General features: G+C 48.4%; 1 protein-coding gene across 3 annotated transcripts in view; it reads right to left on the reverse strand.

Moving 5' to 3' along the window:
• CCDC138 (coiled-coil domain containing 138) overlaps positions 1–16,746 on the reverse strand; it is a 749,637-nt gene that overhangs the window by 628,405 nt on the left and 104,486 nt on the right. For all 3 annotated transcript variants that reach the window (XM_069636872.1, XM_069636873.1, XM_069636874.1), the window contains exon 3: positions 8,438–8,501. In XM_069636872.1, coding sequence (XP_069492973.1) covers positions 8,438–8,501 — 64 coding nt within the window. The remainder of the gene's footprint in view (positions 1–8,437; positions 8,502–16,746) is intronic.

Below are 16,746 nucleotides of genomic sequence, written 5' to 3' on the forward strand. Positions count from 1 at the left end.
TTCGCATATTGAAGGGCTCTGTTCCATTCTTCGTCCCTGAGGGGTCGCTGCAGTTCCTCCTCCCATTTTGTCCGGCTGTTCAATGTCCGAGAATTGATGGTGCCCAGCAATTGTTCGTAAAGTCTGGACACGGTGTGTCCCCCCCCTCCGATACATCGTACAAGGCGTCCAGCGGCCCATCCATGTCTTCCTCTTCCGGCAGGGTCTCCCACCTCTTCCTTATTCCTTGGACCATGCTATTATACAGTATGAATTGGCCACTATGTATGTCCTGCTCCTCCGCCAGGGTCTCAAAGTCTACCCAATGTCCTTCTTGCCACAGGTCACCTACTTGGGCCACTCCTTTGTCTTCCCACTGTGTTCTGAACGTTGCTATGCTTGCTATATGGGAGTCTACCAGTCCCGCCAGGGGAATGTGCCTTGAACAGGGGTCTCTTATGTTCTGCACTTTCCATGCTCTCTTCCACAGTGCTCGGCCTAGTTGGAGTATTCTGGGAAGGGTTTTTGCTTGGGTCTCGTTTATCCACAGTAGTTCTTTCAAATAGTATCGCTGGAGCGATGGTCGAAACAGTATTGCATCTATGGAGGTGTCTTCCCCCAGCCATCGGACCACGAATTGAAGTTGTGCGGCCAAGTAGTAACGCTCAAAGTCCGGGAGCTTGATCCCTCCCCATGCGTAGCCCCTTTGTAATGTGCTCAGTGCTACCCTGTTCCTCCGTCCCCCCCATAGAAAGGACCGTGTTATGGAGTGTAATCGTCTGAAGAATGATCTGGGGATGTTATAGGGGATATTGGTGAAATAATATAGGAGTCGGGGTAAAACTATCATCTTCATTAGGGCCGCCCGGCCCACCACCCCCAGCGGTAGTGTTTTCCAGAACTGCATGGCGTTCTCTATTTTGTCCAGGGCTCCCTGCATGTTGGCCATATGTGTTTCCGCGGTATCGTGATATATGTCCACCCCTAAATATCTGAAGGTGATTGGGGTCCATGTAAGGCCCAGGTGTGGCAGCTGGTCTGACGTTGTCACCCTCAGGAGCGCCAGGGGGAACAGTGAGGACTTCCCCTTGTTGATGGTGATTCCCGATAGCCTGCCAAACGCTCCCAGTGCCTCCAATAGGTCTGGTAAATGGGTGTGTGGGCCCTGGGAGTAAAGCAGCATGTCATCTGCATATATTGAAATCTGGTGTGTTTCACCATCTATCACTAAGCCGGTGTCTCCGTACTCTGCCCTTAGGAAGGCCGCAAACGGTTCCAGCGCCAATATATATAGCATCGGGGACAGCGAACACCCCCGTTTCATACCTCGCCCTATGCTCCACTCCCCTGAGACATGCCTCCTCGTCTTAACTCTGGCCCTCGGGTGGTTGTACAGCAGCCTTATCCAACGTAGGAACCCCCCGCCTATCCTGAAGTGGGTGAGCGCCCCTAGTAGCCAGTCCCAGTTCACTGAATCAAACGCTTTAATTGCATCTAATGACGCCACTGCGTATTCTCCCTCCTCTTGGTTCGTCCTGTGAATGACGTGATGGAGTCTCCGGAGATTCCATGCCATGTTGCGTTCTGGTACATACCCTGTCTTGTCTGTGTGTACCAGTGTGGGCATCACCCTTATTAGCCGATTGGCCAATGCCGCTGTCAGGCCGCTGTTAGAGATTGGCCTGTAGGACCCGCACTCGAGGGGCGGCTTCCCCGCTTTAAGTATCGGGACTATTACAGATTCTGACATACTGCTCGGGAGTCCGCACTCGTACGCCTCCTCCAGTGTCTCTAGTAACCTCAGAGCCAAGCTATCTTTGTATCTTTTATAGAATTCCCCTGGCAACCCGTCGGGCCCCGGGGACTTCCCTGTCGGCAACTGGGCAATAACCTCTGTCAATTCCTCCACAGAAAGGGGGGCGTCCGACATCTGGGCCTGCTCTTCTGACAGTCGTGGGAGTTTCATTTCCGCAAATGCGTCCTCAAGGTCTCCCTCATTTGCTTCCTGTACTCTGGTATATAGTTCCTCATAGAATTGCGAGAACACCGTATTTATACCCTCCTGGGACCTTTCAATTGCCCCCTGACTATTTCGAATTGCATTTATCGGTTCTCGCTTGGTCTCCTGTTTGGTCAGCGAGGCGAGAAGTCTACCAGGTTTATCCCCTTCTGCATGCAGCCTTTGCATGTACTTCCCATAGTCTAACCACCCTAATCTCTCCCAGGCCGCCATACACTGTTGTCTCAGAGTGGTGAGGTCACCCCCCCCGGCCCTGCCTGTTCTTCCGCCCTCTCTATCTTCCCTTCTATCTCATCCAGTTCAGCCAGGGTTTCTCTAAGGCCTCCCGTTTTCCCAATTGCCGCCCCCTTGATCAGCACCTTAAAGGTTTCCTATGTCGTTCCCGTACGGTCTATGTATGTGCCCATGTTGCTTCCAGTGGGGCGTAGTCAGATAGGGTTCGTGCGTGAATGTGTGCCCCAGTGAATTCGCCTAGTGTCTCTTTGCCTGTGAATAAATAGTCAATGCGGGTAAATGTCCCGTGTGGGGCGCTATAGTGCGTGTATCCCCTTTCACCCCCATTTACCTTCCTCCAGATGTCCTCCAGATCTCGCTGGTCCAGTGTCTTCTGCAACACCCGCGCTGGTGGTGCGGCCCTTTTGTGTTTGTCGTCCGACCGGTCCAGCCTGGGATCCAGTGTGCAGTTCACATCTCCGGCCCAGATGGTCGTGACATTCCTGTACAGGGCCAGCTGGGGTGTGAGCGGTTTAAAGAAATCTGTTGCATCGTGGTTTGGGGCGTAGGTGTTCACCAGAGACACTTCCCGGTTCTCCAGCATTCCGTGTACGATGAGGACCTTGCCTTCGGTGTCTCTCTCCTGTTTGATGAGTTGGAATGGGATACCCGGGGCAATCCAAGTCGCTACCCCTCTCGCGTAGTTAGAGTATGTGGAGCTGTATGTCTGGCCGCCCCATTTGTTGGCCATCCTGGCTTGTTTTTCCGCTGTCAGGTGGGTCTCCTGCAGCATTGCGATGTGGATTTGCTTTGTTTAGCCATGCGTAGAACCTCAGTCTCTTCACGTAGGCGTTTAGCCCCCTGACGTTCCAAGTCACCACTTTTAGTTCTTCTCGGTTCCTGTGTCTTACAGTTTCCTGCGGCCTGCTCATTCCCATCAGCCTGTTTAGTTTTTCCTTTCTGGCCTGCTGGCCTGGGAGGTCCGTCTATCAGTCTCCCAATTATTCCCCTGGTAGCTTGCGGGTCCGCCTTCCCTCTCTACTTCCCCTGTCCTGGCGGACCGCCCTGCCACCCGTATCCGCTTCTCTCCACCTCCACTCTTTGGTGTTCCACGCCGAATTCCCGCACTTAAGTGCCGCCTCACTTGCGCCCTTGCGTTGTCTTTGTCGTGTTCGTGACCTCCTAGTTCATTATGTTTGGCTCCTCTCATGCCTTCTCTTAACAAACTTAACCACACTACTACAACTACTATAAACCAACGCCCAACCTTCCTCCCCCTGCTCGGGCCCCGCCGCATTCCAGGTGCCACCCTCGATCCGTGAGCGCACTCGTTGCGGCGTAGTGCCTTAAAAACTGACACTGCTAACTTGTCGCTACTTGGGGCCCCCTCTGTGGGTCTTGGCGGTCCAGTGCCGGAGGCCTCAAGCTCCCAGGTTGATCCATTAATTTATGCTTTCGGTTCTCATTCTTGCCGCATCTTGATTCGGCATGTGTCCTCAGTGTTTTGTCCGCACCCTCATTCCCTTCCTCGCTGGGGTGCCTCACGATTCCTCTCAACCCCCTCTCTTAGTTGTGGGATCCCCTGCTGGTCCATCCACTCCTGGGCGTCTGCCGTGGTCTCAAAGATCTGTGTCCTCCCGTTGTGCAGGATTTTGAGCTTGGATGGGTAAAGTAACATGAATTTCACCCCCGCTGCCCGAAGGCGCTCTTTGGTTGGCCAGGCCTTCCTTTGAGAATGTCAGGAATTTTCTCCCTGTCTTTAAAGTTCAAGATCTTCGCGATCATGGGTCTCGGTGGCGCACCCAGGTGGGGTTTCCTGGTCAGTGCTCTGTGCCCCCTTTCCACCACAAAGCCCTGGGACAGGGTCCCTGCACATACTTCCTGGAGCAGTAAGTTCTCTAAGTAGTCTGTGGGGCCTCTGCCTTCCACCCCCTCCAGCAACCCTACAATGCGCACATTGTTGCGCCTGGCCCGGCCTTCCACATCTTCGGCGTTCTAGTGTTTTAATCTGCTCCAGTGCATCCGACATTTGTGACCGAGAGGTGGTCACGTTTGCTGTATTGCTCTGCACCTATTGTTCCACCGTTGTCACTCTCTCCGCTAGGTTCCTCGTGTCCTGCCTGAGGAGCCCCACGTCCACGATCACTGCATCCAGCTCGCTCTCTATTGAGGCCTTTAGCCCTTCTATGGCCTCTAGGATACTGCCTTCCACTTGTTTGAGCTCCCCTTGCGTAGCGTATGATGTGGCTGTGTCCGCCACCGCCGTCCCAGGTTGTGAGTCCTCGCTCTTGCGGGCAAATGCCTCCATGCTCGTTTGTCTCCCTCTGCTGCCTTTCTGTTTCTCAGGCATGCTGAGGTTTGTGGCCTTGTGTGTCTGTGCTTGGATGGGGGCATTGTGCCCCTGGGCGGCCTCCACTTTGTAGTCGGTGTTCTCCCATCCCTGCGAGGGCCCTGCCGCTCCCCTGCACCACCCTGGGCCCGGCGCGCAGCAGCTAAAGTCACTCTGTCCAGCTGCAGCCTCGCCGGGGTCATTACGATTTCCTGCCTCCGCCGTCTCATCCTTACCGGGGGCTCCGGTTGCGTCTCCACTGGTTGCTGCTGCCTGCTGTGCCGCCGCGGCCCCGGGCTGGTAGCCCACTTGCCTTCTGCTGTCGAGGGTCCGGGTCTCCCCCTCCGGGCTGCCGCTCTGTGGGCGCACTCCGGTAGGACTTCTGTGCGCTGGGGGGCACCCTGTCGGTGCCTCAGGCCGCAGGTGCTGTGCTCTTCCCGTGTCTCGGCCCTCCGCTCTCCTCTGCCGTTATCCTCGGTTGCCTGATCCCCCTTCACGCGGCGTGGTGGTGTGCGCCTCATTCCACGTCCCTGTTAGGGAGGGCAGTCGGGTTTGGGGCCTCTCTCGATCTTCCGCGGGTGGTGTGTGGGTATCCAGTGGGCAGCCGTCCGTGCCCCCGCACCCAGCCGTCTGCGTACTCAGCTTCCACTGCCTTTCGGAGCGCATCAGTGGGCCGCAGCCACCATTTTGTGTGGTGGCCCCGCGCCTCCGCTTCACCTCGTTTCTGATCTTTCCGACCTCCGATTTTGTTCGGGCTTTCACTCGTTCGTGCCCTGGTGCCGTTCCTTCGATTTGTTCAGAGTCTCCTGCCGTTTTTCAGCCATTTATAAGGATTGTGTAGCGGATCACCCGGGAGCTCTCAGTGACTCGCTCACTCTCGCATGGTCGCCAAGCCACGCCCCCCACCTTTATTCTTAAAGCCTATGGCACTAGAATAATTGTCACTGCAGTCTTCCAAATGGCCTAGGATCTTTCTCCTGCAGTAGATCCCTGACTAGACGTAAATGGGAGCGGGATTAGAATACTGTGTGTGAGAAACTCGACGGTGTTCTCCCAACCACTCCCTCGGGATCTTCCATTCGGGTGGCCAGGGAAGAGCCCTCTCTTTTGGATCCCGACCCTGGGGGTGGGCAAGCGAGGGAGGATCATCTGAGTGGAGGGTCACGGGGCATGGGGAGAAGAATACCTAAAGGAGAGACACAGTAGTTCCACAATTCTGAAAACACACTAACTTACTCTCCCTCAGCTTTTGTGGGGTGTTTACAATCTCACCTCATCTCATGCGTCACCATTTTTTGTAAAATACTGGGACGTGAGCGAAACCTACCATAGAAACAACTCGGACTGTCCCCCTGATAGAGTCAGGCACTCAATAGTAACTGCTCACACCCAACTCCACCTGACAGTTTTGGTCACTATAAAAGGTGTGGTCATGCACACAAAGATGAGTGGGGTGGAGAAGCACTTTGGACCAGGGAAGCTGGGAGCTGCAGGAAGAAGGATCCGGAGGAGGACGGCATGCTGCAGACCTCGACCCACAACAACCCGAGGAGACGGTTCGCCAACGCTGTGCTACCCAGTTCGCATGACAGAGAAACTCGAGAGCGTGCGGGTGGCTGGAAAGGGAAAAGAAAGGCAAGATTGGGAAAACGGCATGAAGCGGAAAGAAATAAAAGGCAGAAAGTACAAAAGCTGTTGGTGTGCGAGAGTGCTGCAGAAATAAGAGCGAACCGAAAGAAAGCAGATTTAAAAGAAGCGCATGCAGCCCGAATGTCAGTTTAAGAGTGGACAGAAGTAAAGTGACAGAGGCAAAGTTTATGTTTGGGGCCTGTGCTTTGGGAAGGGGAACCCTGAAAGGCCTACTTAAAAAATCTATGGATATCCCATAAAAAGTGAGCTGGAGCTTGGGGAAGGGAACCCCCAAGGAACTAAAAGACTTTGAAATTAGTGACAAAAGCTGCAAGAGGCCTGTGCAGAAGGTCTTACGAACAGCTCTATTAATTGAACTAATCTGAGTGACATTGGCACCTGGTGAGAAAACCACCTGGAACCAACCCTAGTTCCCACTTTGGTTGAACCACTATTTTTCTTACTTTTAAAAAAGACCCCATCACATTTTTGTACAGTGAGGGGAAGCATAGGTTTAGACACAGACATACTTTTATTTTGGACTATTAGACAACAACAGCCATTAGAAACATCAGTTGAGGGAATAATCCCTTTAGAGTTAGGACCAGTCAGGCATTACACCAACCCACAAACCTTAGTAAATAAAGCTTTTCAAACAAACCCTTCTGAGTCTGTGTCTCTCTTGAATCCATGCCTGTCTCACATTTGTTTAAATGAACAATGGAGTCCCATATGCTGCTACTCCAGAGAGGTCTCTCTCAATATGCAACATATGGGTGAATTGAGATCAAGATAATGAACAGCGGCTAATTTACACCTGCCCATCTAGTCCGATAAACTCAGACTCGGCTGTGTATCACAGATGTATCTAATATCTGGCATCCTTCTTACACATGCTCTAGCAATGTCCTGTAGTATATTCTTTCTGGACTGAGGCGGTCCACACCTTGAATATAATTTGGATTGCTTGGTGGGTAGGTTCATTGGGTATCCCAAATACCTCTCAGAACTGCTGGCAGTGGCACTTTTGAAGGATAAATGGCCCGTTCTGCTCACCTTAAAACCGATGGTTCACTTTCTGTGAACATTTGGTTTCAAGAGCTTGCACGGTGCAGTGAGCAGGAGAACGCTCTACATTACGACCCCATGACTTTTGGTCACCTGGTCGACTGTCTCTGAACGCTCAAGGCCTGCCTGCCTTTAGCTTTGAGGTGGTGCTGAATGGTTTGCCTTCTTCTCTCCCAAGTGGCAGATGTATTTTTGTGATGTTTATTTGATGTTCCATTTCCCTTACCTTCTGATTTGGTGTATATTATCGAGTCACTGTTGTGAACTATGGGCTACGTTTTTTCATGTTGCTTGTGTTGACTTTGTAACTTTAATACAAAAAAAAGTTAATACAACACATTTTTTTAAAGATATGGAAAAAGTTAAGCAGCCATTGCAGTTTATGAGAGCGCTACTGAGGGTAAATTCTCCATTTGGCGACCCCACAAAGCTCTCTGAGAGTCAGACAGGGGACTGGGCCATATGGTACAGGAAAAGGTATTTGTAAACAGCTCTACATCAACATCCTGCAGACCGCTGGAGGATAATTCACACAATAATATAACAGATGAGTATTACTGTGCTATGAAGAAGGGTCTATGAAGATAAACAATGCATTCCAAAACATACAAACCACAAGACTAAGTGCGCTGTGCACATACATTTCATGCAATTTTGATATGCTATGATAGGTTATTTATAACACGCTTAATACCCAGAGGTTTCTTAAGCGCAGACCTGGGGATCGAACCTGTGTTGCCCCGTGTCATCTTGCGTTCAAGGTGAGCATGTTGCCCCTGAACTATCCTCCCGAGACATTTTATGAACTAGTATACCGATTGTGCTTTTGCTTCTGTGTAAGCTTAGAATGGCTATAGCTTTAGAAATATTTATTAATCTATCCATGTTGTACTTACAACTCATGGTTGGAAGAAGCATGCCAGCTGCTACATCACCACAGAAAGAGACAAAATATGTAAATGTATGTTTTAAGAAGGAAACAATTGCTTGTCCACTTGCGTAGCATTGCCTCCTCCCTTACCCTTATAACGTACACTTCGGGTACTTTTTCCAACATTTGATTTTACACTGCTGTCTGAGTGAAGACAGTAGAAACGTCTTCTGGGGAAAGCAAATGAATGCCGAGAAGCTAACTACTGTTTTCCCATTGCTAACCACACCATTTAATCCATGATTAAGCTAATCCTATTTATGCTTACCAATTTGTGCTTTTGATCGTCCTCCCTTCAATTTGACCAATAATGCATCTGAAAGATAATTATCCTATGAAGGAAAAAAAGTCATATTAGAACTATGTTTTATGAAATAAATTCCCCTACTCATGTTTTAATTATATAGTACCTTTTACATATTAAGACATTGCATGGGTTTCTTAACATTGGGCTTCCATAGGTAAGAAATATCCAGTTTAGGATTCTACTCCATGCTAACAGTAGTCCGATGGAATGCTCAAAAATAATTATTCACTGGTTTACTCATTATTTATTTGAAATGTAAAGAATTAAAAAAAGACCTCTTTTGGTTAGAAAAAAAGGACCAATATATAGAGCCTCATCATCAGTTGGGCGGTATCCCGTTAATGCGCCAGTAACAGTACTACCGCTGCATTTAAGGGCTGGCCCAATCATGAGTTGGGTGTAAAATGGGAGTTCTACCTCAGGCTTTTCTGGAGTTAAAAATCTCAATTTTCCGCCTGTTTTTGGCACCATGAGGCCCCATTTTCGGCCCTGTTGGACGAAATGGGGATTTACCGCCTTACCGCGGTAACGCTATTTGGCGGTATAACGGCACAATTACCGCCGGGATACCGCCAACCTTGTGATGAGGCACAATCAAGTGACTATGGATTTCCACTAATGCCCGTTTTAAAGAGTTGAATTCAAAAACAGTAGATACAAAGAACATGGATAAATAAAAGGTAAAAATACAAACAGATGAAAGTAGCTATTATAAAGAGCCAATACAATAGAGAGCCCAGATCACATGTAATAATAGTAAGTCACCATGAACACTATACAAACTTACTTACCCTTAAAATAGATCATTAAAAATGCAGAGTTTAGAAGAGCGGTTTCCTACTTTCTTGATCTAGCTCTTACCTGTGCTTTGGCAGGATGCATGTAGACCTACCATCCATCGTACCTAACCTGTTGGCTTTGATGGGGAGGGGCTGAGATGACAATCCAATTAGGTAAGAGTTGCAGAAAGAAAAGCGACGAGGGTAAGATGGAAGAGTAGGGCACGCACAAATCAAGTAGGGAAGCGAAGATGCCCGTCAACTCCTCGGGCAAGATGCAGATGAACAACAAGAACCTCCATTGATACAGGTAAAGCATTTCCCAGTAGATCTGCAGTATCTCTGCTATCATAGTTAAGTTCCAAAGGCCCAAAACGTTTCATGAAATGTCTTCAAGGATGTTGCTTTTCCACTTGTAGCTTGAACACAATTAAATATGGGCTAACTACGACATTTCTGTTCAGTTCCCAATTCTTCCTTTCACTATTGCTCAGAATGATGTTTTTCAGCACCTATATTCTCTTACTTTGATGTTATTGTGAAGGAGGAGTTTTTTAGAACAACTAGCTTTAAGACAAGCTATAAGCATTACCCCCAGTAACTCATCCCAGTACCCCGCCTTTTGGTAATCACCATGTGCCTTAAATTGGGCAGTGAAACTTAGCACCTCCAGCATGCATCATTTCCTTGCAGCCCAAGCTGCACCATCTTTTCCAAATACCAGTGCAAACAGAGAATTCTTTTGCTGCGAGCATACATTATGCATGTGGAGGCAGCTGTGTTCTATATGAAAAATTACCTTCATGGTGATTCAGGTTCTCTTAGTCCAGGCTCTCCCACCTTCACAACTGGTTGGGAACACCTGCATCCGCAGGTGGGCTGGAAAAGCTTGCTGCAAAAGAAAGCTGTCTCTTTAAGAACTCCCTCTGCACGCCTGGCCCACACCTTACCCCTACGTCACCAACGTTCCACACCCAGTTCCTGTGGTTCTGCCAACGGCGGGAGAATGAAAATATATGCTTATTGTAGGGGATGGCTGGGTGGGCGTTTTGAAGGAGGGAGAACATGGACTAAAAGAACCTGAATCACCATGAAGGTAATTTTTCATTTCTCTTTCATCCTTGCTCTCCCTCCTTCCCAACTGGATGGGACCAAACTAAAAAGCCTTAGGATAAGTAAGGGTGGAGGAGACAGCATGTACGGAATTCAGGCGAACAAGTTGCGGAGCACCGCTTGGCCGAATTTTGCATCATGTCCTACCTGTGAGACGAAGAACCTTGGGGTCATCTTCGACTCCACACTCTCGTTCTCTCCTCACATCTCCGACGTCTCCAAGAAGTAAAATTACCAGCTGCACCTCCTCAGAGGTATTCTTCCCTTCCTCAGTTTCCCCCAGAAGCTCACTGTCTCCAAAACTCTGGTTCTCTCTAGGCTGGACTACTGCAACAGCCTCTTTCTAAATCTTCCTGCCTCTACTCTCCGTCCCCTTCAACTCATCCAGAGCATAACTGCGAAACTTGTCCTTGGCCTCAAGCCCATTGATTGTATCTCTCCCGCTCCGAAATACCTTCACTGGCTTCCAGTGGCGGTAAGGATCAAGTTCAAGACCCTTTACATTGTCTACAAGGCTTTCTGGGGCCGGGGACGACACTACCTCCACCTCTCGCTACCTAAATATCTGCCATCGAGCTCTCCGCTCTTCCACCTCCAACTTTGAGGGTCAGGCGCTTCTCCAAACAAAGAGTTGGTGGCAGATCTCTTGGTTCGACTGGGGCCTCCCTCTCCCTGCCTCTATGAAACTTGAGCAGAACCATCTCCGGTTCCGGAAGCAACGCAAGACCCTTCTCTTTGCTTCTGCCTTCTCTCTTCCTCTCCCCTGCTGATCACCTTCTCGATCCATCCATACACTGGTCACGTAGTCACCCCCTGAACTCTCAGGCCTAGGTCCCTGCCTGTCCAGCTGCGATGCTGCACTGCCCCCTGCATTTGTGGTCTGTATCTGTAACCCTACATTCCCCTCCCTTGCACCGAGTGCCACCCGCTGGCTGCACTTATGAATACTCACACTTGCCACCCGCTGGCTGCACTTATGAATACTCACACTTGCCACCCGCTGGCTGCACTTTTCTCCTTTGTCCTGCACTTCTCCTTCCTCCCCCCCCCCCCCCAACACCCTGCACTTCTCCCCTCCCCCATTTCCCTGCTCTTGCACTATTTGAATGACAAGGCCTAGTAAGATCGTTGTTTTGTCCTCCTTTTTTTTCCACCTCCTTGTCTTGTAGCACTTAGAAACACTTGTATACAGACGCTTTATAAATACCACATCATATCAAGATGTATCCATAGCATCGTGCTTTCAAAAAGGCAAGCGGGGTAGCCCAGGTAGCCATTTTACAAATGTCCACAATGCAAACATGCCTTTTAAAGGCTACAGATGCTGCGTTGGCTCTAGTGGAATGAGCCCTAAATCGCAAGCCCTTTCATGTCATAAGCTTTGGAGACACAGGAGACAACCCATCTAGCAATGGAAGCTTTAAATGCCTTGTTGCCAGGAGAAGGACCCCAGTAAGTAACGAAAAGCTAGTCTGCGTTTCTGACAACATCTAGATTGTGTAATGTTTCTTCGGGCACAGAAGCATGCAGTCTAGGAAGAAAACCCGGAAGACATATTTCCTGGTTTAAGTGAAAGTCGGAAATCACCTTAGGTAGAAAGGAGGGGACTGTACGTAAGACAACTTTGCCCTTATGGAGCAGTATATATGGTTCCTTTAGGGAGAGAGCCTGAAGTTCTCCAACCCTTCTAGCCTAAGTAATGGCTACTAAGAATGCCATTTTGCAAGAAAGAAATTCTAATATACATGAGGCAATAGGCTCGAATGGTTTTTGCATTAGGGCTGATAAGACCATGTTGAGATCCCAATGAGGTGGAGGTTAGCGAATAGGGGGATGTAAGCGTAGAAGGCCCTCAAAGTGCCTTTTAATGGCTTTGTTGGAAAGAGAGAAATACTTGTGTTCTCTATTCAGGCAAGCACCAATAGCTGATAAGTAGTGTGTGTATGTGTCTACTTTGGCCCTGGTGGAAACTAGATAAGACATGGACATAACATTATAAATAGAGGATTACGGTTTTGGTCCAAGGCCCAGTGACAGAAACTTAACCATTTGTTACAATACTGTTTTTTAGTAGAAGCTTTGATGTCATGGTTATATTTTGCTCTGACAAATGTAAATGGGAAAAGGCTAGTTTTTCAGGAACTAAGCCTTCAAGTTGAGCAATTGAGGGGAGGGCTGAAGGTCCGGCCCTTTCTGTTGAGTCAAAAGATCTCTTGATGATGGAAGATCTAGTGAGGAAGTCCCCGCAAATTCAAAAAGGTCTGGAAACCAGATCTGGCACAGCCAGCATTGGGCTATTAGAATCATTATCAGATTCTGTGACACTTTGAATTCGAGTAGAACCTTGTGCATTAATGGGAGAGGTGGGAACGCATAAGGTGTTAGGTTCGACAAATACAGATGTAGAGGATCTCCCAGGGATTGAAGGCCCTGACCTTTCCTTGATGAAAACTGAAGACAGAGAGTTGAGCGGGTTGGCAAAGAGGTCTACTGATGGATGGTTCCACTTCTGAAATATCATGTTTTCTACTGACGGTTTCAGCTCCCACTCATGCGGAGCAGACTGTAACCTGCTTAGTGTGTCTGCCAGGCCGTTACTCTATTCCTCCAGATGGGACGCCAACAAGAAAATGTATATGTTTTTGAACCTCCCGATACCAAATCTCTTACTAGGAGACACAGGGGAACGGAACGTGTACCACCCTGCTTGTGGATATAAAACATTGCAGTGGTATTGTACGTTAGAATTTTCACCACTTTTCTTTGGAGTGAGGGAAGAAAGGATTTCAGAGCGAAAAATATGGCTCCTTGTTCCAGGACATTTATGTGGTCCTTCTTTTCCTGAGAGGACCAAAGACCGTGAGCTGTTAGACTTAGACAATGGGCTCCCCAACTGTACTCTGAAGAGTCTGTTGTGACTATTTGGTAAGGAGGAGGTTGAAAAGGAAACCTGCTTAAAAGGTTCTCTGGGGAGTTCCACCAGTAGAGATTCCTGAAATTGTTATGAAATTTGGATTTTCCTTTCCTGAGAATCCAAGAGCTGGTTCCAGTTGCAAGCAAGATGCCATATGGAGCCTTGCAAAGGGAACTAGGTTTATGCAAGAGGCCATGAGGCCCAAGAGCCTTTGAAACCACCAAGCTGTCAGAGGCTGGCGGGTGTTGAACTTTATAATGGTTTGTTGGATAGCTTCCACCTTTTCCAGGTAGAGCAGTATCTATAACTGCTCTGAAGAATTGGAGACTATGCGAAGGATTGAGCTGGGATTTTGTCACATTTAAGGAAAAGCCCAGGTTGAAAAGTGTATGGCATGTTAATTGCATTTTCTGAAGCAATTCCTCTGTGCATTTTCTGAAGCAATTCCTCTGGAGACTGGACCTTCAGAAGCCAGAAGTCTAGGTAAGGGTGTAAGATGGACTGCCCTTAACCAAAGGTAGGCTGCCACTGTTCCCAGAACGTTTGTGAAAACCCTGGGAGCAGAAGAATTTAGCCAAAAGGGAAGACATGTGAACTGGAAATTAGACCTTCCTATTGTGAATCTCAGGAACCGACGCTGATGTTTGTAGATGGGGATGTGAAAATAAGCATCTTGTAGATCTACAGATGGCATCCAGTTGTTTGGATGAAGAGAAGCCGGATTCTGAGGAATGGTCACCATGTAGAAGGTTTTGATTGACAGAAACTGGTTGAGGTCTGAAAGGTACAGAAATGGACAGGTCCCGACGGATTTCTTTGGGACTAGAAAGTAACGAGAATAAAATCCCATACCTATTTCCTCTTGAGGCAACAACTATCGCTCCTAAAGAAAGGAGTTTTTGGATCTCTTCCAGGAGCTCCAGGGATGATTTGTGGAGCTTTGGAGGGGAGGACGTTGGAATAGCCAGAAGGGCGAGGCGGTAACCATGCTGAATAATATTCACAATCCATTCTCTTGAGTAATGGTTTTCCAAAAGGGGAGGGTGTTGGAAAGCCTTCCTGCTACCAGGGATTGTATGCTCCTTGATGAAAGTAGGAGCGGAAGGTATGTACATGCCCAGAAGGAAGTCGAATAGACTTCTTTTGTCCTTGTGCAGAATTTGAGGAAGGGGGAAGTCCGGACTTAGATTTGGGTTTATATCTTCTCCTTTTAGAGTAATAGCACTTAGCTGATGTCACTGAACCATTGTTTCCTTGAGGATGTGGTTTAAATGATTTGAAATTTTGATAATATGGCTGTTTCGCCAAAATCGAGCAAGGGGTTTTAGCTGCTGTGACAATGGCCTTACATTTCTGGAGGACCTCATCTGTGGATGGATCGAACAGAGTTTTGCCATCAAACGGAAGGTCGACCACTTTTTCCTGGATATCTTGGTGAAGGGAAGAGGCTGAAAAATATGCATGCATATGCATACAGACCGTACTGGTGACTGCTCTTGCTGTCGTGTCTGTGAGGTCTTTGACCACTTGAAGCTGTTGGATAGCAGCTTCTCTACCCTCTGAAATCCAGAAGGAAAATTCTTTCATGACATCCTGAGGGAGCATGTCTGCAAAGCATTCAAGATTCTCCCAATTAAGGACTTTAAATCTTGGCCCAAACTGTAGCAGTGTTAACCTCCCTAAGTTGTACGGTAGAGTTGGTATAAGACTTCTTACCTGGAGTCTCCCATGCTTTTGCGTTTTTATCTAGAACTGAACCTGGGGATGGAGAAGGGTCTTTACCCTTTGTGCCAAGGGCAGCTGAGACTACCGCAGATGGAGCCGGAAGATTGCCCATGAGTAGAAGGGTTCATCCTTAGGCACCTTGTATTTGTTATCTGGGGCCTTGGAGATGTGTGGATCGGAATGAGGCTTTCCCTGATGAGCTAGAGCTTGTTCTAGAACAGAAAATTCTATGGTAAGTGGAACTTTTGACTGCTGCGGAGGTAATTTCCCAAAAACACCAGCCGTCTCAGGTGTATCCTTAGGGAGGATTTCTAGTGCCTGCATGGCTTTGGTCAAAATGTCATGAAACACCTTAGATGGTGACAGAGTGGTGTCCTCCTCTGAATCTGAGTCAGAGTCCTCATGTTTTGTTTCTTGTGAGGAGGAGCAAAGTCCTCATTGTCCACTGATACTGTAATTGGCTCAGGAATAGGATTGATGGGTACCAATCCCCTGATGTAAAACAGGTGACATTTTTCTCTTTGATGCGTTGAGCCAGAACTTCTAGGAAGGGCTCAGAAAGCATTGTTTTCAGAACAGTATTGGTGATGTCGTTCCCCATTTGGGAAGGGCTAGGTTGATAGAAGAAGTTGAAGAGTCAGCCCTGTTAGGCAGTTGGTTTGGATTGTAGATATTAAAAACCACGGGCATAGTCACCTGGATATTGGTTAAAACTAACTGTGGTCCAGGTTGTGCTGGTACCTAAATAGTTTGACCCCGACAGAGGAGAAAATTGTGGCAAAATGTGAGGTGACTGAGCTCTCACAGGAGTGCTCAACTCTTCCGGTGGAACTGTAAAAATATTTTGAAACAAGATGCCACAGGAGATTTCTTCAGTTTGTGCTTTTTTGGAGAAATGGGTCCCAGACTAGATCTCGAATGCGAGTGTTTATGCCTCTTGTGAGAGAACTTATGTGATTTCCTTGATACAGTGGAGCTTGACAGGATAACCGCGGTAGTAGATGGTAAAACGTTTCCTTTTGGTACCAGCGTACCAGGAGTTTTCCATGCAGAAGCAGGCTTGGCTTTATCCGGTACAGTGGAAATCTGAATGGACCAAATCAACCACGGAGGTGCGTGCCTCTTTGCATGAACCCTTGCCTGTTCGGCTTACCGAGGCAATAGAGGGTTTCTCTGGAGTAAATAACTCTTCTGGTACCGGTTGGGTCTTCCGAGACACTTTCCCATCTGGAGGTACAAACACTTTACAACCAAGAGGTACTAGTGCTTTCCCACCGAGGTACTTTCAGGTGAATAGGCCGGGGGTTTTCAACTGAACGGTCCTGCAAAGACTGTGGAATTTAGGAGACAGTCTTCAACTGGGTACTGACGGCTGGTACGGAAACCAATACCTCACCTAAAGGTATAGTTTCCCCCCCCCCTCTTACTGATGTCGGCCTCCCTCCTGGTCGGAACAAAGTCTTTGGTAGTCTTCGGTACCAGTCCCAACTGTGACATGAGAGAAGACAAGTCCACAGAGACCTTGTCTCACCAGTATCAGGAGAAGAGCACTTACCAATTGTATCGCCACAAGATTCAGCCAAGAGCTTTGTCCGATTGTGCTCCCCTCACCAGACCAGTCAGGGGCCCCCTCCACGTGAAGGAGACCTTCCCGGCAATACACCCTACTGTTAGTGAGATATATATATATCTCACACAGAACTGAAAGGGCAGAAGACCCTAGCACCCAAGATGTAACA

This window comes from Ambystoma mexicanum, chromosome 7p (assembly GCF_040938575.1).
Source record: "Ambystoma mexicanum isolate Mex_15411 chromosome 7p, UKY_AmexF1_1, whole genome shotgun sequence".
Lineage (NCBI taxonomy): Eukaryota > Metazoa > Chordata > Amphibia > Caudata > Ambystomatidae > Ambystoma > Ambystoma mexicanum.